Source organism: Corythoichthys intestinalis, chromosome 11, assembly GCF_030265065.1.
Source record: "Corythoichthys intestinalis isolate RoL2023-P3 chromosome 11, ASM3026506v1, whole genome shotgun sequence".
Classification (NCBI taxonomy): domain Eukaryota; kingdom Metazoa; phylum Chordata; class Actinopteri; order Syngnathiformes; family Syngnathidae; genus Corythoichthys; species Corythoichthys intestinalis.
In genome coordinates, this window is record NC_080405.1 from 23645565 (window position 1) to 23670834 (window position 25270).

The 25270-nt window shown below is 39.7% G+C and overlaps 1 protein-coding gene across 1 annotated transcript; it reads left to right on the forward strand.

Moving 5' to 3' along the window:
• The first annotated feature begins 18679 nt into the window (after nt 1-18679).
• On the forward strand, nt 18680-22258 carry LOC130924426 (small integral membrane protein 32-like). The gene is made up of 2 exons (XM_057850993.1): nt 18680-19274; nt 21050-22258. The coding sequence occupies exon 2, from the start codon at nt 21083-21085 to the stop codon at nt 21434-21436; it is 354 nt and encodes a 117-aa protein (XP_057706976.1). The 5' UTR covers nt 18680-19274; nt 21050-21082; the 3' UTR covers nt 21437-22258.
• Nucleotides 22259-25270: the final 3012 nt, after the last annotated feature.

Consider the following 25270-nt stretch of genomic DNA (forward strand, 5'->3'; position numbering starts at 1 on the left):
TGAAGCAACATACAACATTCGTGCATGTGAAATTTCGTGCTCGTGCACATACACATGAACTGACTATCAACGTGATATATGAAACGATGAAATGTTTCTATTTCTGTCGCTGTTGCCTGGCACTACAACCAATCAGCAATGGATTTATTGATCGACAAATCACCTGAGAGGACAACTCGGAAATTGACATTTACATGCCACACTTTGTCAACCCGGAGGAGCGTATCATTTTAGCAGTGTGCGACCAGCACATACACTATGATACATCTCGGCATGATTTTCGGGACAAGAATAAAAAAGCAGCAGCATGCGAAGTTGTTGGCGTTCAGAAAAGACCAGAAAATTTAAAATGCCCTGTAAATTTATAGCCAGTCAGAGACCACCGACGAGGCACAAGCAAAGGTATGTCGCACCCCGTGTGTTGGCTTTCAGCTCAACTTTCCCATTTCGCAATGGCTCAGTGCCTCCCATGTGTCTAGCTCATAAGGGAGTGTCATGGTCTGGGCTGCATGAGTACTGCAGGCATTAGAGAGCTATAGTTCATTGGGGAAAACATGAATGCAACCTATACTGTGACATACTGAAGCAGAGCATGATCCCCTCCCGTTGGAAATTGGGCCGCAGGCCAGTAGTTCAACATGATATTCATCTCAAACATACTTCCAAGATGACCGCTACTTTCCAAAAGAGGCCGAGGGTAAATGTGATAGACCCAACCCTATCCCAAGCATGTCCTGAGACCTAAACCCAATTCCAAATCTCTGGGGTATCCGAATCTAGAGGAACATAAGGTCTTCAATATATGCCAGCTCTGTGATGTCATGGTGGGGCGGAAGAGGATTCCAGTGGCAACGTGTGAAGCTCTGGGGAACTCCATGCCCAGGAGAGTGAAGTCAGTGTTGGAAAATAATGGTAGCCACAAAAAATATTGACACTCTGGGTATTTTATTTGGGGGGTACTCACTTACGTTGTCAGTTATTTAGACATTAACAGCTGCCTTTTGAGTTATTTTGAAGGAACAATAAATTTACACTGTTATATAAGCTTTACACTGACTACATTTCATTGTGTCATACTGTATCTTCATTGTTGTCCCGTGAAAAGATAAAATTAAATATCTGCAGAGATTTGAGGGGTGTTCTCACTTTTGTAAGATACTATTTAATATATACTGTACTATATGTATGTATATATATAATATATATATGTATATATACACGTATATAACACACACATTTACACATACAGTGTAGATTATGATACACATCGTACTTCTTTTCTTGCTGAATTTAGTCCGTTTTCGAGAACAGCCTTGTCATATGCATGTGAGTGACTGTGAGCCCCGCCCCAAAACTGTCTGGTTTATGGGTAGTCTGGCTGTCTTTACCATGACTGCAACAAGTAGAGCCAACATCCTTTACTCATTGAAGATCCGTGTGTTTTTAGGAAGTGAAAATAATTGTCTATTGGTTCGGGTTTAGGCCAAATCAAAGACCAAATAATTTGGTCTTTTAACATATTCCAATTAGTTTGTAGCTACTTTCACCTATCACCTTCTAGTTCATTGTGTTAATTGCGTTGGCATTCACAGCATCATTAGAGGAAGAGAGCTCTTTCCATGAGAAGCAACACATGCCTCTGCCATGTATGACTCATAAAGTGGTGCACCTTGGATAATGACCTGTTTCTTCCTCCTCCATATGCAGTATGTCCTATGCAATTATTCAGATTCCAGCACATCTTAAAATATTTTGTGGTGTAAAGTGTAATCAGACGGTTTTGCATTTAGCTGGTGCCACTATATTTAATACATTAATGAAGGTGTCTTTTGATTATTCCACATTCTGCCGACTTCTAGAATTACATGCTGTGGAAAATGGCCATTAAAACAGCAAAGTCAGACATGGTGGACAGACATTATTCCGTATGTCTGATACATCTCTCATCCCTCTAAGCTATCCGTTTCTCATCAGTTTCTCGTTAGAGGAAAACACCCTGGAGACCAACCCCATCAGGACCAAGTGAAATTGTCATAAAGCCGTAACCATCCGACATTTCAGTCAAAGTGTGTCCCTTTTTTTCCTCAACGGCAAGGATATAGCAAAATGATCACACAATCTATAATGCTTTGACTATTCTATTCTGTTAGTTCAAATGATTGGTGAAATGTCAAAATCCCATTTGTGCAACAGTCCTATTGCTGATGAAGTTGGTTAAGAAGGTTCTGCCAGGTTGCTGTTGAAAGAAAAATAAAAAGAGCTGTAGAGTGTTTACCAATTTTGCTATAATGGACGTATACGGTACCTTGGAGATTGATTTCCTCCAGACAAATCTGCTGGGTCCTGAAGGTGTGTGAATATAGAGCATTGTGGCGTATGTGGCCACAGTCACGTACACGCAGGATAGATATGTAATACACTGAAGAGTATAAGTGCACTTCTCTTGGCCTGATACCACCTTTAATATCAACTGCCATCATCACAATGAAGAACAACACTGCAATACTTCCAGAAATACAAAAACTTTTACCTGTACGTTCATGAGGAACAACATTCAGTCCAGCACTCAGCACTGCTTGTTAAATAGTGTCAAAAGTATTTGACTACTTAGAAATGTAATACTGCCATCCCTCCCAGTTAAAATTGATTTGACATCTATATGGGTGTGAATCTCAGCTGTGGCCCTCCAATGTTTAGTTGGGATGTTCTACTCATTGTTGTGTGGGTTTTCTCCAGGTACTCCAGTTTCCTCCCACATTCCAAAAGCACGTTGGGTGAATTGAAGACTATAAACCAGGGGTCGGCAACCTGTGTTTTAAGAGCCGCATTCGGCTCTTTAGCGCAGTTCTAGTGGCTCCCTGGAGCATTTTCAAAAATGTTTTAAAATGGAAAACGAAGGGGGAGGAAAATATATTTTTGTTTTGATATGGTTTCTGTAGGACGACAAAAAGGACACGAATATTTTTAACTTTTTCCAGTACTGTAAAAATGTGTAAAATATAAATGTTAAATTTCAACATTTCTGTCAACGAAGGTTTGCGTCATAGCCTGCGACACACGTTTCTATCAGCAGGGAAGGATGGAAGGGAGGGAAAAGAGAAAAATAACTGAGGAGAACAGAGGATTCAATGTTTCTTGGACCGACTCATTTGCATTCATTGCCAATGCGGAAGGATTGCCTGAATAACAAAGAGTAATGTAGAAAGACATTTCCAGGGAAGGCATGCTACATTTGCAGCCGGGTACCCAGTTGGGAGTGAGAAGAACTTAGAGGAGCGCAAAAATAGATTTGAGAAGTGGATTGCATCGCCAAACTCCACTACTGCTGCAAGTTTTGTTGCATTCGGGAGATAATACCGTTCACAAATGGTGAGTACATGAAGGAGACATTCATCAACATATCAGAACACGTTGCCTGGTACTCCAGACTCACCGCTGTTCCAGCTTTAGAGTCTTGCGGCCGTTCGGCGGATCAAATTCCTAGGGCGGAGCAAGCCACAGCAAACAGACAGCAGAGTGGAACCATCAGCGACGGGCGTACGTGCCATTGATAAAGTGACAAAAAACCTCTAGCGCGAGGGAATAAACATACGAGGAGAGCGGTGAAGTTTATTCAACATGGCTAGGGCGAGACAGACTGTTAGTCTTAGCGACTTGATGTGTTTTTGGTCATTTAAAACTGAATTTACCGCAGATTGGAACATAGTCTCGGCTCTCCCGTTTGCCATCTGTGTTGTTGTGGAGACGACTTCCAACTTGCAAGAGTGATGTTGCTCGTTAAGATCACATCACGCAAATAAACGAATCTGACTGCACGGATTATTTCGTTCTGGCTCGAGAGGCCAATAAGGAGATGGGTCCCAGACTCTTCCCACAGTGTGTGAAAAATACAGGGAGAATAGTCTGGAGGTGCCAGGCAACAGAACACCTCTTTGCAGACTTCAAAAATAAAACCGACATAATACAGAAAATCAAAGACATGCCCAGATGAGGAGCATGTTATGCACGTTCCATTTTGTCGTTTTTCGAAACCTCAAAATAAAAATGACATAAAAACAATGATTTCTTTATTGCATTTCTTTCATTCTATAATAGCAATGAATCAATTAATAATTATTGTAATGAAGTTAAACTTGAGGTGGCATCATACAATAGAATATTCACGTGGTGCGTTGGATGCACTGCAGGGAAAATGAATATTAAATCATGAAAGCTCATTATGTATTTTTAGCTAACTTAGTCATTTTGGTAGCAGACTAATTTAGCTAATACAGATATATACAGCATGTGTTGCCTTGATTATAAGGCTTTTTTTTTTTTTTTTCACAGACATATTTGTTTTTGTTTTGTTTTTTTTGGTCCAATATGGCTCTTTCAACATTTTGGGTGGCCGACCCCTGCTATAAATAGTCCATCAGTGTGAATGTTTGTCTATATATGCCATTAGATTGGCTGGCGAGCTATCCAGGGTGTCCCACGCCTCTCACCCAATGTCTGTTGAGATAGGATAGTATCAAAGTGCCGGTAGGAGGCAATGATGAAGGGAACCACAACGCTCATTTTGACAACATTAATTCTGTTTTTTTTCCATCCTCAAACTGAAGCAATAGTGATAAGAACAGAGAGAGGAAGTAGTGTTTATTGCAACAGCAGAGCCGTTGCTCGCAATGTGCAGGAATATTGTGCTTCAGTGTATTTATGTTGCTATGACATACTTTGCCTTTTATGGGATGTTTGCAATACCATTAATCATCAAATTCGCTTCTCTCTGGCCACTTCATTCTGATTTGTTTTGCTGCTTTTCTGTTGTGGGCCTTCCTTTCTCACTTGGTGACTTGCACTGTTGTCTGTTGTTTTTTGCAATAACTTTGTTTTATAACATTGGTGTTTTATGTGAAAAAGTAAATAGTGGGGAAGGAAATAATAACACAATAGTTTGCCTTTCCACTTGATGCAGATATTAAATGGCAATTTATATAAAAGTGCTAACACACACAGCAACATAGAAGGATATGTTCTGTTTCCTATTTCTGCTTACTTTACACATCAGTTTGTTGCTAGGCAGAGTTTAGAGGGATTAATTTTGTTTGTTACTCATCTGTTAATAGAAAAATAATGCAAGTCTCACCCACTAGGAATAGAAATAACTGCTATTACCATAAATGCATTAAAGTTAATTATATGATTTAAAACAACTAAATAATGGTATTTATATTTTGGTACACAAAGTACTAAAACTGTGCAACAATAAAGTCCAAATGAAATTGAATAATATTTCATCTGTAATTCAGTATAGTTTTGGCTTAATGCCCCACAGAGCTTAATGCTCCTCATAAAATTGTGACTATAACACATATTTTAGACTATTGGTTATGAGGTATAACAACAGAAATGTGAACCATGCTTTTATTTTACCCATTACCTACTAGTAGTTGTTATTAATAGTAGTTGTCTGTTATTTAAAACTCTTTTTAAGTATCTATCTTTGGTGCACATGCAGAGGGTGTGAAGCTTGAGTTCACTGTAGGTTGAATGTTGCTTGTTTTGTGCTGCAGTGTTAAAATGACACAGAAGTTCTAAGGTAAAGTCATGGCCACTGAAGATGGTTAATAGAACTTCATTTGGGTCAAGGGAAGTTGAACTGCATCGTCCACATCCCGAATATTGCTATTAAGAAGGACTTGCTGAAAGGTTAACACTCGGCATTGTGGCCAATGTGTGCACAAATTGGACTCTCTCTATACTGTATCTGTTGACTATAGAATCTGCACATCCATCACTGTTTGTCTCCTCTCCATAGTTGTCACGATGCATTCAGTGACAAGGTCTTTTGGCTTACATAAAGCTTTCATAAAAAAGTTAGGGATCTGGGGCTATGAGCTGAATTTTCTGAATTATACCAAAATGATCTCCTAACTTTACTAGTGAATTTTACTTATTTCTCCAAGTTTTGGATTAACATGTCCTATTGTTCAAAGTTTCAACACTTGCAGTTCTTTCTCCAGGAGACATGAAACCAGAAAGATACTGTATCTTATAAAAATTGAAAATTTTATCAAACGGTACATCGCCTTTGAGAGGATTCAACCAGGATACTCTCAGAGGGAAATGGCCACTGACTTTAGAGTGTCACGTGCCATCAGCAAGTTACACTAATTTACAGAGAGACCGATGAGTCACAGAAAAGCAAATAAGTGTTTATTCAAGGAAATTATCCATCCGTTTTCTGTGCTGCTTATCCTCATTAGTGTTGGAAGGGGGACCAGTCATGAACTACGCTGTTCAGCTGGACAGCAACCTGTCAAAAACATACTAAAACATTGTACAGTGTGACAGAATGTCAAATCAAGTTCACCTGTAATATTAATACAGTAGGGCATTTTAGATTCATCCAGATTTTTTTTATCAAAAGCCCAAGACCCTTCACATTTCGAAAGTAATAGGATGAACATGCTAACCTAAATGCAAAGACTTTATCTTATCAGAAAACAAATACGTCTATAGTCATATTTACAAACAATAGGACAAGAAAAGTCAGGTAATTGAGCCTGTCTTTTCATATTATTGTATTCAGCTATTTAGTAGCAAACCTTATGATTGGCTGCATAATAGCTTACCTATTATAATTCTAAATGTGCCTCCATCTCTGTACTGTGGTGGTCCTAATCATATACACATGTGGGAGGGACTGCATGACAGCCCCTAATCAGTTAGTTTTACAGCGACTCTATTTTAATGGTTTGAACAGCATTTGGTGCTGTGATGAGATAATCAAGTGAGTAATTGTAGAGCATCTGAGGTGCGCCAATGGGGGCAACTACGTCAGTAACAAAGAAAAAAAATAAAAGATGATTTATTGCTGACATTTTTTTTTCACAAAGCAGGAACTGAGCATAATTATAGAGGAAATGAGAGGAAGGAAATCTGTTCATGTTGATGTTAGACAAAAGTTAGACAGAACATGACATTTTTCTACAGCACATGTGAGATGGAGGATATGTAACTGGATTTATTAGCATATTTCTTTTCTCTCTGGTTGAATTTATCTGTCAAGCTGAGGATTTATGTTTAAAAAGTGTTATAAATATACAGTATGTGAACTAGGGTCATGTGAAAGCAAAGACCTATATATGAGTGTGGGGGGGTCTAATTACAGTCATTAGCGACATGAGGCAATTAGGAACTATTCTCACACTTAAAAGCACAACAATGAGAACTGGGTTGACAAATAAAATACAGACATGTTAAGACACCTAGGAAACTTTTTAAAGTTGAAGAAAATAAAATACAGTGAATTCATTGTTTTTGCGGTTAATGAGGACCAGAAGCCCCTGCGAAAGCTGAAAAACCGCGAAGTAAGATTTGCCGCTCCCTATCAAAGAATTCTGTAAGCACAATATTTACTTAAAGAGAATGTAAATACTAAGGGTCTGTGAGATATCAATAGAACCATTATGTGGCAAGATAACAAATATTAATAAAGTTAACAAAAATAAATAAATCATATTCATGAGCAAATATTGAAAAAAGATTGAAAATTACGAACATTTACGAAAGTATTCCGGAAACAGCCGAATGGGGCTTTAACGTCAGAGCAGAGGTTGCGCTAGACATTTTCGTTGTCTGTCATTTTGACTGACAGGGTCATAAAAATCCGGTCATAGTCTATTTTTACCCGTCACTTAAATTTTTAAAATGATAATGATGACATATTCAATAGTATTTAGTTTTCATTCATTTTTAATTAATATTGTAACGCTTGCTTGGCGGCGAAAAATTAGACACGGAAGTCGTGGTATTTTTCTCCCTTTTTACTCTGCTTACCGCCAACAACTCCGCCCCCAAAGAAAAAGAGGCAACGATATAGACCCCAATCACCTATGTCACACAATGATCTTAATTGTGGTTGTCAGCCCAAAATCTTCTAAATATATATTAAATGCATCTTACCAGATATAAAATGACTACTACATAGTCTGTGGTGATCGTTTGGTGCCCAGATTTCTTGTCGAATTACAGCAGTCCATCTCGCTCTCATCTTCGGGTCTCTCAGAATACGGTAGAACTTCAAGTCTCTCCGTCTATCTTCTCTGTTACAGCAACCAACCGCCACACACGCCTTCACCATTTTGATTATTAATATTAACGAGCCGAAAAACACACCGTAATAGGAGGCATGTACGTAGCGGTAATGTGTAAACATGACGAGCTGACACACAATATGGCGGCTCCAGTCAGGGGGGCGGAGTTGTGACGTCATGTGATTGGGGTCTATACACAGGTGGCAATCTTGTCCATCAATTGGATGACACGCTGGCACACCGGGTGCACCAATAAGAACCTCGCGTTGATGCGTCAATCACGGTGCCGCCGCCAGACCCCGGTGACGCTACAATATTCTGACAGAAGAGCCAACGACGTCATGCATTAAGAGAGACAATAGCTAATTAATATGCTAACTCGCCACCCTGTGGTCTGGGGTGTGAATTGCAACCTGTCAAAATGACGGACAGACTTCAGTTTTTTCCGTCACCATTTTAAAAAAATGGTCAACGACGGAAAATATCCGGTTAACACGACCCCTGCGTCAGAGCCAGGAAACAAAAGGTCGAGGCAGGTGCCATTGCTGTTTATCGACAAGAGAGTTGCGTTCGTGTTTTATCAAAAAATCGTTAAAATGGTTCAAACCTGTCATGCTATGTGGTGTACAAATAGCCATTTGTCGCAATGTAGTACCCATGAGTTCCCGAACGCGAGAAAAAAAGAGCTGGACTACGCAGACAATGATTAAAGTTCGTCCATGTAAATAGGGCTAATTTTGCAGACCCAGCCTCCGGCACGGTTTTGTGTGGTGCGCATTTTACACCTGAAAGCTATTCGAACTATGGACAAATGAAATCAGGTTTTGCTAAGAAATTGCTGCTGAAAGCAGATGCGGTGCCCACCATACACGTGCAGCCACCTAAATGTCCCGAGATATCAAGAAAGAGGATGATGACTGGCACTGATGAGACCACCCCACCACCCCAGGCTAAGCAAAGGAGGGAAATGACCAGAGTGAATACTCTTTTATAATAAAAAACATATCACGCATTGGATATAGGACTGCACACATGTATAAATTATCGCTCGTAAAATATATACAACAAATCCTCTAATCCCATTCATATTTGTGTCTGTTGGCAGAGCGAAAACCTATGATAGCACAATAAATGATAATTATTCTATACATTACTTTATTTTGCGGTCACGGTGTATCAGCTTCACAAAAAGAAATGCAAAACAAACCATTCAGGGTTTCCCACACGATCTGTTGCCGGTGTTTAATCAGTGTGATTGCTCCCCTCAATGATCGTTTTATTAGGCTGCATTGGCTTTCGTTTGGGCTAAAATTGATAACCCAAAGCACCAAAGAAAGGTTCATAACTCTCCTCGTCACCATTAGAAGAACGTTCGTTACGTCGGATTCGACGCTGCAACTAGAAAAAAAATTGTCCGCCATCATCGCCGCCATTCAGTACTAAGCACTGAGCCAGGTGTTTCCTAGTTGTGACGTCACACACACAGTATGCTAGATTTCTGGGATCTCGGTCACCGGTCGTTTTAGCTTGACAATCGATCCAAATTTCTATCATTTTCTTGGTGTTGCGATGTGTGTAATTACACGAAGTGGCATGCTATGAATCCAAAAGGCATGCGTTTATGGATAAATGATGGAATATTAGCATTTCCCCAGGTGTTGTAATACACTTTAAGTCTATTTACAGTAATTACACAAGAGTACCTTATATTCACTCTCACTCTGAGACTGTTCTGCTGGAGGTGCCGACGGTGTAGCTGGGGTTCTTATTTTAGAGAAAAAGTGATGGTTTGTTGTTGTCTTTTGTTTTTTCTTTTGCTGCAAAATTCCCTTGCACAAAGATATAACCCCATCAACTTGGAATAGAATTAAGTAATTAATTACATTTATTAAACCAAATTCGACAGCTCGAACCATTTTGTTCCATCATTCACGCCATAGTTGCGTACACTGATGGTCATCATCTTCCACCTCCTATAGTCCTCAAAGGGCCGCCGCAGTGGGTGGTGGATTTCATTCCAACCAAACGAGATTAATACTTTTTCACCAATCTGGTCTCCTACAAGTGTAATCAGTTGATTGCAGTCAGGTGCTGCTTGTTTTAGCAGAAACCTTATTGGTTAAACTGTCTGTGCTAGATCTGTTGGAACAAAGATCAGGACCCACTGTGGCCATATGTGGAATAGGTTTGACACCCCTGCACCAGAGCTTTTCCATGTAGTTTCAGTTTTCATCAATAAGCTTGTGTAATGCCCTGGAGAAAGCATGCTATCACGGTGATTCCATTTTGGTAAGCAGTACACCCAACACTTCTGGACAGTATTTTTTATGAGGAGAAAGCAGCAAGCAGGAAGGGATTATGGGGGGAGAGAAAGGAAGAAAGCAGACAGAAGACAACCCCTCGAGACGCACCCTGCATCCTTTAACAGGTGCTGCACCAACGCGCCGGCTGCCAGGGGACAACCACCCCCTCCTCCAACATGGGACAACCAGCCCCACTTCAAATCCAAGGAGGGTCCACCGATGACTTCGCCGACAAAAAGGGAGCAGCAGCAGCAGCAGGCCCGAAGAGACGGGAGGAGCCGGAGAGAGGCCCATGAGAACGAGACGCAACCCCACCCAACACCCCCCAGGCTGAGAGCAGTGCGCGGTATTGTACCTGAAGGCACCTCCCCGGCACCCAGGATGAGGAGACAGAGCCCAGGCTGGACCGACCCAGGAGGGCACTGTGAACGCCACTTCCACCCTACCCCTGAGAGGGGGCGGGCCCGACCCCCAGGGGCACCCACACAGCACCTATGAAGCTGGTAGAAAAAGAGTAGGTTTATGAAGAACCCATAGATGTGTACCAGAGGTCAGTGAAGGGCATTATTCAAACATAGCTCTTTATTTCATATTATTCTAGTTGTTTACACACACATATATTTATATACTAGTATATATGTATACATACTGTATATATTTATATATAGAGAGATTTTTTTAAATCATTATTGTTATGGCATTCCTTCACAGGCAAGAAAGAATCATCATTCTAGGTTCAGCATTCTACCAAGTGTTGCCCATTGTTTTTCATTGTTGTCCAATTTATTTGTCGGTTTTGCTGATATTTTCTCCAGTGTTATATGTTCCATGATTAATTTTAACCATTGGTTTGTGTTAATATTTTGTTTATTATTCCAATTTAGCAAGACTTTTTTTCTTTTTAATCTATCGTTAAAGTTGCCAGGAGCGGAAGAGCTTGATTATTTAAGATATTCACAGCATTCAGATAGATCGGATGAGAGTTTCTTCATTATCTGCAACCAGAACTGTTGTACAGGTACACATCACCAAATAGCATGCAATTATGCGTCTGGAGTATCCTTGTTACAGTTTGTACACTTATCAGACTGGGAAAGGCCAATATTTTACATATTAGATTGAGTTCTATACAACCTGTGCAGTATTTCAAACTGGATAAATTGCATATTGCTATTCATAGTCCATATATTTTTACAGATTTGAGTCCAGTAACCATTATCTGACTTTACTGATAAACGGGTACAGTGGGGCAAATAAGTATTTAGTCAACCACTAACTGTGTGTTCTCCCACTTGAAAACATTAGGGGCCTGTAATTGTCAACATGGGTAAACCTCAACCATGAGAGACAGAATGTGGAAAAAAAAAAAAAAAACTAGAAAATCACATTGTTTGATTTTTAAAGAATGTATTTGCAAATTATGGTGGAAAATAAGTATTTGGTCAATACCAAAAGTTCATCTCAATACTTTGTTATGTACCCTTTGTTGGCAATAACGGAGGCCAAACATTTTCTGTAATTCTTCACAAGCTTTTTACACACTGTTGCTGGTATTTTGGCCCATTCCTCCATGCAGATCTCCTCTAGAGAAGTGATGTTTTGAGTCGTTGGGCAACACTCACACTCATGTTCAATGCCCTTGCTGATGGAAGGAGATTTTCACTCAAAATCTCTTGATACATGCCCCATTAGTTCTTTCCTTTACACAGATCAGTTGTCCTGGTCCCTTTGCAGAAAAACAGCCCCAAAGCAATATGTTTCTAGCCCCATGCTTCACAGTGGGTATGGTGTTCTTCGGATGCAATTCAGTATTCTTCTTCTCCAAACACGAGAACCTGTGTTTCTACCAAGAAGTTCTATTTTGGTTTCATCTGACCATAACACATTATCCCAGTCCTCTTCTGGATCATCCAAATGCTCTCTAGTGAACCACAGACGGGCCTGGACGTGTACTTTCTTCAGCAGGGGGCACGTCTGGCAGTGCAGGATTTGAGTCCCTGGCGGCGCGTTGTGTTTACTGATAGTAGCCTTTGTTACTGTGGTCCCAGCTCTCTGTAGGTCATTCTCTAGGTCCTCCCTTGTGGTTTTGGGATTTTTGCTCACCGTTCTTGTTATCGTTTTTGACGCCACGGGGTGAGATCTTGCATGGAGCCTCAGATCGAGGGAGATTATCAGTGGTCTTGTATGTCTTCCATTTTCTAATAATTGCTCTCACAGTTGGTTTCTTTACACCAAGCGTTTTACCTATTGCAGATTCAGTCTTCCCTGCCTGGTGCAGGTCAACAATTTTGTCTCTGGTGTCCTCGACAGCTCTTTGGTCTTGGCCATAGTGGAGTTTGGAGTGTGACTGACTGTGATTGTGGACAGGTGTCTTTTATACCAATAATGAGTTAAAACAGGTGCCATTAATACAGGTAATGAGTGGAGCCTCGTTAGAAGAAGTTAGACCTCTTTGACCTCTTGCTTGTTTGACCAAATACTTATTTTCCACTCTAATTTGGAAATAAATTCTTTAAAAATCAAACAATGTGATTTTCTATTTTTTTTCCACAGTCTGTCTCTCATGGTTGAGGTTTACCCATGTTGACAATTACAGGTCTCTCTAATCTTTTCAAGTAGGAGAACTTGCACAACTGGTGGTTGACTAAATACTTATTTGCCCCACTGTAACTATTACATGAGAATAATTTATACACTTTTGAAAGTATTTTTGTTGTTGTTGTTGTTGAAGCAAGATATTTGCTATTTGTTTACAAAAGATGGTGGCTCTAAGGCACCCGCCAGTGATAGATATTTGCTTTTGATGGCTGTCCTAATTTTATTGAAATGAAGGAAATTGACAGCTCTTCTTTGGAAATCTTGCAATAATTTTCCATATTACATAAATATATTATTTTTGAAGAAATGCTGTAATTGGTTTATTCCTCTTTCCTCCCATATGCTAAAATAAATAGGAATGTTGTTAACTTCAAAATCTGGATTGTGCCAGATTGGAGAATATTTACACAGCGCTAATTGTGAGTGCGTGATTTCCATTCTTTTCCACCAGGCTTTCAAAGTGCATGCTATCATTGGATTCTTGAAGCAGCTGTGTCATTTGACATTGGAACTAATACATTGAAGGGTTGTCAGTTTTACTTGATTACAATCTATTCGCTCTTATGCCAGCCATGATTGTTGTTTTGTGTTAGGGTGTAACGACTTTATGAGGTATTGGATTTGATTTGCTGTATAATAATGTTGGAAGTTGGGAGCATCTAAAACCTCCTCTAATTTGTTTTTCTGCAGGCTGGGGAGTAACCTTTGCTATGTTTGGAAGTCGTTTGATGTTGTGAATCAACCGTTAAAGTTGTTAGAACTGCTCCTGTTATTGCATTAGTTCCCTTCCGTCTACATGTGAAAGTTTTAAAACTGTTCATCATTTAGATTTAGTTCACTATGAAGGTTCTCTACAACGGAGCCTTCCCGAGAAGTCTACTGCTTTAAGATGGCGTCTGTTTACTAGCGCCGGCGAGTCTATCATTTCGCATCTAGTTCTATGTACATGTGATTTCTATCGTAGCATCATATGGGCGTAGTTTGTTGGCTATCGGCTACAGTCAGGTATTATTGGAGCCACCTAGCATCGTGTTTGCAACGGCGTCACAGCTCCCTTCCCTCCTCCCCACTCCCGCTCTGCTCTCTTCGTGAGTCCGTGTCTCTCAGGCTTTTCTCACGTCATTCAAAGTAGTAACGCATGCCGTTACATCCTCAGTAACGGTAAGGGTGTTGCAAAGATGAGAAAAGTAATTAATTAGATTACTCACTACTGAAAAAAATAACGTCGTTAGTAACGCCATTATACTCTAAAGCCGTTGTCAAAAACACTGGCTGTGTGTGGGCAGCAAACGCATGATCTTTAATGACTTCCAAGGCAGACATTCGGGACTATATGTTAACTAGATTTTTTTTTTTCCCTTGAAGCCATTAATGTCAGACCAATAATTGGAGCTTTCTTGTTCCTCTTTATTTTGTTTATCTCTAATTTAAAGCTTGGAGTGTGCTTCATGGATGAGTTGTCTTTGCCTTCCCTTATTATTATGTATTTATTTTTGTCATGGATTAAGTGGGTTAGGAATCAGAGAGAGGGGCAATGACAGGCAGACAGGGAAGCACAAGGGAACGAGGTAATAGGAAAAACATGGAGGATAGGAGACAACAAGGGAAAACATAGTCCCTTATATGTGCAAGCGTGAATACCCAATGTCATATTACTTTGTATGTGTTTATGGGCTTGTGTGTGTGTGAGGAAAGTGATTTTTTTTAATACCTCTTATTCGTTAGAGACCTTTAATGGAGGCTGCACATCTGTGTAGAATTACAATTGACCTTTTCTTCATCAAAATTCCATACTGGTGGCTTATGGCTAATGAGCTCAAGCTCATAGCTATCACAATTAGTCACATACCCACTGGCCAAAATATTGAGTACATCTGCACGTGAAGTAATACGTGACATAAAATTCCTAAATTTATGCCAAACGATATCTTTATTTTCATTGTGGTGTTTTTAATACTCTAAAGCAGTGGTCGGCAACCCAAAATGTTGAAAGAGCCGTATTGGGCCAAAAAAAAAAAAAAAAAACTAATTATGTTTGGAGCTACAAAAAATTAAAAGCCTTAAATAAGCCTAACAATGAAGGCAACACATGCTCTATGTATCTGTATTAGCTATATTAGCCTACTATCAAAATGACTAATTCGGCTAAAAATACACAACGAGCCTTCATGATTTAATGTATATTTACCCTGCAGTGCATCCAACGCACCACGTGACTACTCTGTTGTATAATGCCTCCTCAAGTTTAACTTCATTACAATATTGATGAATAATTTCATTGTTTTTATGAAATTATAGAAATGCAATAAAGAAATCAGATTTTTTTTATGTCATTTTGATTTTGAAGTTTCGAAAAACAGCAACATGGAACGTGCATAACATGCTCCTTACCTGGGCATGTCTTTGATTTTCTTTACTATCTCGGTTTTGTTTTTAAAGTCTGCAAATACTAGTAGGTGTTCTGATTGGTTGATGAATGTTTCCTTCATGTACTCACCTGTGAACGGTTTTCCACGCTTTACTATCTCCTGGGTTGCAACAAAACATGCAGCAGCAGTGGAGTTTGGTGAGGCAATCCACTTCCTAAATCTATTTTTGTGCTCCACTATGTTCTTCAGAAGTAATACAATCACACTTTTTCTCTCACTCCCAACTGGGTACTCAGCTTCAAATGTAGCATGTCTTCCCTGGAAATGTGTCTCCACATTACTCTTTTTGTTATTTAACAAGTTCTTGCCACAGAGTAAACATTCAGGCAAACCTTCCGCATTGGCAATAAATGCAAACGATTCATTCCAAGAAACTTTGAATCCTCAGTTATTTTTCTCTTTTTCCCTTTCAGATCCATGGCCTATCACACAGCTGCCGGTTTGTTTACAATAGCCACCTGCCTGGCATCCCGCCCTGCTGATAGAAACCTGTATTGCAGGGGATGATGCAAATCTTCGTTGACAGAAATGTTGAAATTTAATATTTATTCTACCTATTTTTACAGCATTGGAAAACATTAAGAATATTTGTGTCATGTTTGTCCTCTTACAGAAACCATATAATAACATAAAATATATTTCCCTCAACCATCTTTTTCCATTTTCAAACATTTTTGAAAATGCTCCAGGGAGCCACTAGGGCAGTGCTTAAGAGCCCCATGAGGCTCTCAAAACACAGGTTGCCAACCACTGCTCTAAAGATATCTATTCTAAACAAAATATTAGAAACACCTTCCACGATGATGCATCACAGTGCCACGATTGTCAACTAACCTTACATAAGAAACTAGTCTGTACAGCACATATATGAAAAATTTGTACGTAATTCTGCCTTTCAACGAAACAACATTGTAACTTTTTGCATCTCCTTTCAACTGAATCACATCTGATCCTAACACTCATTGCGCCGTTGTTGTCAATATACAACACCGATAACATGTTTTCATTAATGTTTAACTGCTTTTTCCCAAGCTCCCCCTCAATGTATTTTTAGAATTAACCTCGTAGATGCTGAGGATGATAGTAGAAAGCCTGCAGCCATGTAGGGAATATGTGTACTAAAACCGCAATTACTGCTGCATCCGTCACATGTGTAAACAAAGCTCTGGGCTGCGATTAAATTTCCCACGTGAAAACAATATTGCACACACAAAAAAAATGTATAATTAGTCTTCATGTTTACATGTAAACTTTATACTCACTTCACGGAAGATGTCTGTTATACACTGTCCACAACCTTTTTCTGTCTCAAACATCACTGCTTCTAATTTGGGAAGAATCAGTAGGTTTTTTTGTTTGTTTTGTTTTGTCTTGCTATTGCTGCAATATGCATGTGTGTGTGTGTGTGTGTTGGGGTGTGTGGGTGCAGGCCTGTACGTGTGTTTGTATGTGTGTGTCCTTGCAAAGTGCTTGCCCGTCCTTCTGTTGTGACAGAACAGGTGCAAATGAATATGAAACAGACCGACAGAGCTTTTTAGGGTCGGCCCCTTCTGTACACTCTCATGTCCGCAGCGCCATAGAAGAAGAGCACGCCTGGCTTCTTTAGGTCAATTAGCACTCAAGTGTCAAACCAAAGATAGATCGTGAGAGAGGGAGGGAGGGAGAGACAACATCTCATTATGAAGGAACCACTTAATAGGAACATTTCTCATATCGGTGGCCCTTTAGGGATAGGAATACGATACCATGTGGTAAAAAAAAAAAAAAAAACTAAAGTCAAAACTATTTACTGATTACTGATTCTAATTTGATTGTTTTTTATTTATTGCCTAAACATTGTATCCGTACTATACCTTCATTCATGATCATTTCAACATTGTGAACAGGTTTTTCAGCAGCAGAAAGACAAGGCACTTGATGTAGGTGATTAAATGTATCATTAGTCAAAAGCTTTGTAAAAACAAAGAAAAAAAGTGTTTTAAATAAAGTACAGAAAGAGAAATTTTATTAAGTTTGATAATACAACATTTAGTTCAAGAGAGGTCATTAAAAAAAGATATGTCATGAACATGTAGGGATAAAAGAATATTTTAAACCCGGATTTAAAAACATTTGGCCATGCAGCTGAGTTAACCTCTGTTGGAATGAAGCAGTGTAGATTATGAGAAGACATGCTCAGTAAATGCTTAAACTTTTCAGAAATCATCATGCTGCTTTCGTCAGCAGTCACATCATCAATCAATGTGAGCAAACCCGTTGCACCTCAAATGCTCCAGGACCTATTGAATGGGAAGTCATAGGGGAGGTGGGCCAGTAGCCAAATCATACAGTGAAAGCAACCAAAGACTTTTCAAACCTAAAAATTGTGATGCTATCCAATGGGAAAGTTAATTACCTGACCTTAATCCAGTCGAGCATGCTGTTCACTTGTTTTAGACATAACAGATTAGAAAATGTCCCAAGAACAAACAGGAACAGAAGACTGAGAGAGCATCACCCGTTCACCTGATTTAGATATAAATATACTCAAAACTTAACCTCTGCAAATATAGCATAAATCATTTACCGATTTTTAAATTTATTCATGTGTGAGAATTACAGTATGTCAATGTCCCAACATGAAAATGGATGCTTATTATTATTATTTTTTTTCTAATCTTTTTTGCTCCTGAATGAAAGGGTTTCAAAGCCATTCAAAAATTTTCTGTACAGATAAGAAAAGTGTTTACTTAGACAGGATTAATATACAACCCATAATTTTCTACATGGAACTCGACTGCATGGTGTTTTCCAAGAAAATATTTAGGTGCATGGCCACAGTAAAATCAACAGTCATGAAAAAGCACATTTGTGATTTGGTGATTGGCAATACCTGAAATGTCTTTCTCTGTATGTCTGTCTCTATCTCTCTCTCTGCCTGTCTCTATATTTCTTTCTCTCCATTTTCTAAATTTAATTATGCATGCTTGTAAATTGTAATAAGATCTTGATGATTACTGCATGGGTATACCAACTCTCATTGCTGAATGTTCTCCCTCTCATCACTGCAGTGTGAGGTATTCCCTTCCTTGACCCCCCACATGTAGCTCTGACTCAACATCATCTCATTATCTTCGAAAGAGAGATGGAGAGAGTAAGATTTATTTCTACTTGGTGACTTTACTGTAGCACATCCCTGTTAGGTGACACGCCCCCGCCAAACCTACGCACGCACGCACACACACAAACAGATCTGCTCTCTCCCCGGTGACACAGACATGCAGAAAAGGGCGATGACAGGAGCAGACGACCTGCTGCTCCATGTATTTGCGCTTCATTAATCTCATTGTTCTCCTCTTTCTAACCTCACCGCAGCGTTCATCGCATCCACGTGTCTCGATTTGTACCACCGACACTGGAAGAGAAAAGAACAATCTTGGGATAAAGCGAGATTCAGCGTGTCCGTCTTCCACGCTTCGCAAGATGCGCGCACAAGCGCATGTTGGCTTCTTGTGATTCACACTACGACGTGCAAAAAGGAATGCGCGCAATTGCTCGCAGAAGGAGCCTAATGTCAATTCGGGACCCCTACCACAGTTTTTAATTACCTTAATCTCTATTTACAAGTGTAATTATTTGATGCGTAATTGTCGCCCCTGGATTTAAATCCACTTTCGTGGGCGTGCGTTTTTTCCCCCCATTAAATCCGACCCAGATACATATGGACTGTGCAGGGCTCAGCGCTGAAGCAGTCGCACCGCTGCTTCTCCACAACGCGTCATCGGCTTGGATCGTCGGCACCAAACAGAGAACCGACTGGAATGCGGAACCCCGTTTTGTCTTGTCTGTTATCACCTGTGACACTCTTAGCGGTGCGCTCCCAGGTAAGTCTTTCTCGTGACAACTATCATTGATTCTCGTGGCATTTTATACGACGCAAAGACGATTAGTAAATAATTATGGCATGGTACAACTGATACAAACCTATTGAAAAACCATGAACTCGGTGAGTACATTTTGCAGTTTAACACTGACCTTGAAATACTGTTCACTTTCAGTGGTTTTCGCCACTTTTCAAATGTACACTAAGCCTTAAAAAGTTGTAGTTTATTAGTTGCAAGATTGTGCTTTTGGAGGGGGGTGAGTGCTACATAATTAAAAACCGTGAAACCTTTTAGTAAAAGTGAACTGTGAAATTGATGCACTTGAACCATTTGATTGCCTGTTGATAAGTGATCAAACTTCAAAACATGATAAATATTAGTGCGTAAACCTGGTTAGTGCTGTGATGAAGTGGTTAGCGCGTCAGACGCTCAGTGCTGATGTTTTTCTTTTTGTCCTGTGTGGACTGAATATGTTCGCAGTGGCGGTCCTACTTCCTAAATGATAACCTGGGCAAGATTTCATTTTGGTGCCATCTCTGAGGGCAGCAGTTTGAGCCTTGTCCAGCAGAGAGCGCAATTTGTCAGAATTTTGTTTGACACCCTCACATGAACATGAGCGTTTTGCTGTTCAAAATGATTTGAAGTTGTTACTGTTGTTTCTTAAACCTTGTTCCAGCATCTATTAATTGACGCGTTGTGCAGCTGCCCATATCAAAATTTGTCACTGCATGTTCCGCCTCTGCGTGTATTGGCTGGTGACCAGTCAGGGGTTTTTGTCGAGGCTCACCTCAAAAACTGCTTCAAGCGCTTTCAAGGATAATATATTTGTACTTTTTGTTTATACTACCATAAACGAAGTATATACTGTAAATGTTTTAAAAGTTGTCCAAAACTATAACGATAATAACTTGCTAAGAAGTGCAGGTTCAAACCATCATATCAACAATATTTGCTGTGCCATAAAGTCCTCCATCGGCTTTTCTACTATTCCACTTTTCTACATTTTTACATTAAATAGTATTACTTTCCAACAGTTTTTTGTTACTTACAGTCATTCATCTTTTTTTCCCCTATCCAATCCAAATGCAGCATCTATGTGTTATTTGCTCATAGCCTTCAGAGTCAGGATTACTGAGTGATGACACATAAACACAATGGAAATTGTGGATTGGTTTTTATTCTAATGTGAGCCAATCCGGTTTCAGTTTACATCTTTTTGACATAACTAAAACCATCGTCACAGCATAAGGTGATGTGGTATTTTTTCATCCCCTTAATGTTTCAGTGCTACTCACTAAAGATTCTCAATGCCACTGAGAATGGCTGCCAACAGAGCGCACAAGAAGATTGCAAACCGACACAAAGAAAAATTAATTTCTGACATTGATTAAAAAATTTGGCATTCTGAGAAAAAAATCACTTTGTGAAGGCCTACACCCACAAGTAACAGCCTGCCACCACATTGTTATCGCAATTATTGCTTTGCACAAAGGAAGTCTACCAAACCATTTTTTCGTTTGGTCATATGGCATCCTGTGTATGGCCCATAAGTTTAGTATTTGAGAGAATTTGAACCCTGGACAGATTGTATTTATTTCAATTGTTTTCTCTGGAGAGAATTTGGCTCTGTGTTGTGCTTCAAACTATGCTGGGGACAGAACTTGAAGTGGCAGTATCAACATTTCATAATGAGTAGTTAAAAGCATATACATAACAAAGCATGATGTATCATTGAACATTTCTAAAAAGCACTGTGTGTATTGTTTTCCATCTAGTCCGCCAATTCAGCTGGTGAGGCAACATAGGCCATGTTGAGACAAGTCCTCCTCAACTCCACCGGCGCCCCACACCTCGACCTGGTGCTCATGGCCCAGTCTTCTACAAGCGCCCCCATCTCTGTCAATGTGTCCCATGGCAGCTTGGTGAGTGTGGCTGCCCTGCTGAGACCCACCACTGGCCGTGGGGGAGGAGGAGGAGCAGGAGGGCTCCGAGATGGAGAGCTCCACAAACCGGACCTCTTCACCTACATCGTCATGTGCCTCCTGTTGTTTCTGCTGGTGCTGATCATTGTGTTCTTTATCAACTGCCAGCTAAGGAATTCTTTCTTTGCCTCCATGCCATATGACAGGTCACTGAGGGAGGCCCGGACGTCATACAAGTAATATGGACAAGTGAGACTTAGGATCTTTTCTGGACCATGGACCAGATCTTCATATAATGATGTTGCCTATGTCATTTCACTTGTACACTGGACTCTGTGTAAGTGAATTGAATATATGAAAGCACAGAAGTTGGGCAAGGCCAGGATCAGGTCAAATGATGCAAAGGTTTTCTATTTCAGTCATTGCAGATTACGGTATGGAGTGTTGGAAGATTGTATCCACACCTTGTAGAGTAGACCCAATAATTGAATTTCAATACTGGGTAATGTGACTCATTAAAGTCAAAACGAATCATGTTTGCAACAAACATCAATTATATCAGTTTCTTTTGACACATTTTTCTAAATACCTGTTTACTTCAAGTCTGGGAAGTCGGAAATAACTTTCAAAACGTTACGGATACGGATGCGCTAGTATATTCTTATTAAATTGAAAATAAATATTTTGTGAGGCTAGGTCATGTTTCATACAGAGTTCTAAATTTCAGAACATTTCATGCAAACCCATTTAGGTTAAATACACATAAATATAATCAATGAACACAAATTGTGAATATTGGTAACATTACCGTTGCATTCATTTCCCCTTAGTTCGCAAGGACATCCAGCTCATTACAGAGCACTTTGCAGAGGCAAATTTCAGACTTGCCAGATTTCTAAAACGTGGCATTAAGTCTTTTATTATTGCCTTGAAAGTTTAATTTTTCAAGGCAACTAATATCGACAGTATGAACAAAATGTTTGACTTTTGCAATGGTGCGACCCCCCCCCCCCCCAAAAAAAAAATCTTCCATCTTCCAGTAGATTGTCAATAGTGATTAAATGGCAGACAATATCATGACAAAAAAATTCTGAAAACACCTCAAAGTCTTGTTGTCATCTGATGTCAATGGTGAGATTTAAGTTACAGTTACAGAGGTCACTGCTGTGATTTAATATTGCCTCATTGGTTATCTTTATAAAAGCCCCCTGGCTTCTGGCTGTGGATTTCACTTTATTAACATTTCCCCAATTTATAACATCAGTGTCCTGACGAAGTTAGACTTGAGGCTGAGGTACAAGACAACTTGTAGGCATTAAACCAAACAAATTACAGCACTACATGTCAACTTGATTGCCACCAGTCATGCTCACATCCTCTTCAGCCTTGTTGGTGAAAACATTTTTGCATACCACAATGGATAAACGAGTATCAGTATAATCCAGGGGTAGCATGGTGTGTGTGTGTGTGTGTGTGTTTCAAAGTCACAGCACATTAAACTGAGATTACATAAAAACACAAGTAAATGCAGGATTTAAATAAACATTTATTCATTGGGTCATCTAGTGTAAAATTCAAATTGTTACTAGATTTAATTTGAGAAGACCATCACACAGCAGAGCGTTTGCACCTGAGAGCTGGATTCGGGATTACTACTAACTGTTCTTCCAAATGAAAGAAATGCCTCACTGCACCCACAATAACACAGAAATCTAATCAATTCCACAATCAACCAACCCATCCTAAAGGCGACAAAAAAAAAAAACAAAAAAAAAAGAAAAACGTCAATCGAGAACTAGGCGAAGAGGTGGACTTGCCAGCAAACAACACCCCAATTCGTATCCATAGTCATCTTGGATAGGCTCCAGCAGCCCTGTGACCCTTGTGAGGATAAATGGTATGGGTAATGTGTGAACGAATGTTGTGGATACAGTTTGCATTGATGTTGAGATGTTGATGTTTTTTTAATCCGCATACGCCCTGCTTTCTGCTCTGCTGCAAAGCCTCACACCCTCCCTCTCACAGCTCTTTGAACCTCACAGTCACTGCAGCACTTGCTTATTAAAGTTAACGATGCTGGTATCTTTGATCTTGCCAAAGAAGCGGACATCACAGCGCAGCAGCTGTCAATCATCGTTTAACTTGTTAAACAGTTTCTGCAAGGAAGCCGCTTTGGAATGAATGTGTGTGTGTGTGGAGACGTTTGAGACATATAAATTAAATGCCAGAAGTGATCATGAGGAGTTTGTCATTTCTACATGTCCACCAAGAGTCACAGCTAAGGTAGATAAACAGAAGTATTTAAAAAAGCCAAGCATTTTTCCACTACAGTACTTTATTCTTGTTCAAAAATGATTTGGTTGAACAGTTATGTTTAAAACTGATTATAATTATTACATTTGAAGTGCTTAAAACCATTTATAAAAAAAAATATATATATATATATATATATATATATATACACATACATACATACATTTTAAAAATCATACTTTGGGGAAAAAGTGAGAAAAAAACATGCCTTATATGTATCTCTTTCCAATGCAAATCTGAAAAAATACATTGAGCACACACACAAAAAACTAAAAATTTGGGGGGCGGGGTGCGCAACTTCGTGGTTTTTCACTTATCGCTGCGGGTTCTGGTCCCCATTAACCGCGAAAAACGAGGGATCACTGTACACTGGTCATTGTGAGTCATCCAAAGTCTTTCCAAACAGCTATTCAAGTCATCTAGTGAAAATTTCTTAAAAAAAAAATATATATATATATTTTTTTAATATCGCAATATAATATCGCAAACCCCCCAAAAAATCGCAGCAATAGTTTTTTCCAATATCGTTCAGGCCTACCGCCGACGCTTTGAGCCCTACTTTGACCCCCTCAGAATGCCATTCAAAACTCACCAAACTCAACAGCCAGGTGAACACTGGTGAAAACTTTGATAAAATGTAAAAGAAAAAAAAAATCAAAATATGCGTAAATGTGTGTAGCGCCCCCTAGGAACAAAACCAACATTTCAAGAGCCAGTATATGAATTGGATATCATACGCGTTGCCCAGACTGCCGCTAGTACTACATCCAGTTTTCTTTGGGTGGGCGGAGCGTGTCCGTGGGTGCAACCCCAGTAACGCCCTGAGTGCTATACATTTCCTACCTATAGCTGCTCTGAATGCAGCGAGCACTTAAGAACACACTGGAGTTGTTGGATTCAGGTTCAACTCCAAACCGAAACACACGTGTCCTGCTTGAAGCTGTTAGGATGAAGGCATTTAAGTGAAGGACTGTCCTGTATAAATCAACGTATGACCACCTTACATGTTGCGTTTGCTTGCCATTGTCTGACATAATTTCATAAAGCTACATTTGTTATGGTAAAGTACTGTACTGTAAGCAGTACTGGGTTTTTTCCTACATTAATCTACACTACATACTAAAAAAACACGTAGATTTATTAAAGACTCCATAGTTCTACATAGAAGAAGTCGGACATCCGGGCATTAATGACGTCACCAGCTACAACAAAGCGTTGCCATATTGAAAACAGGGCAAAAGACGAGTCACAAGCAGTTGCCCTGTCGTGCATTGTAATACAAACGCGTTGAACTTTCGTCTTATTTGCTGTCTTTTTTCCGTCGGAATGACTAAAAGTTGCTGTGTTGCGGGTTGTCACACAAGGAAGAGTTCGGAGCCGCATTTGAATTTCTTCATTCTTCCTCGTGAGAAGAAAATGAGAAACAAATGGCTGAAAACAATTAATCGAGGAACAGTAAAAGACGGTTCCGTGGACTATTCTCGCCTGTGGGAACCTAAATCCAAGCACATTTACGTTTGCAGCTGACATTTTATTGCTGGTGAGTAAACCTTAATCGATTTTTTTTGCCCCAATTACCTGCTAGGATTCAATAGACTAGGCAGTGGTTATTGTTACCGGAACTGACAACTCGCAAAGCGTTATTTTTCTTTTGCCGTGAACTGCTCTGATCGGTCAATCGGTATATTATTTGCCTGGTGGGAATTGGTTATTTTGCCGTGACGTGGCTTAAGTCGGCGTGATGTCATGATGACGTCACCT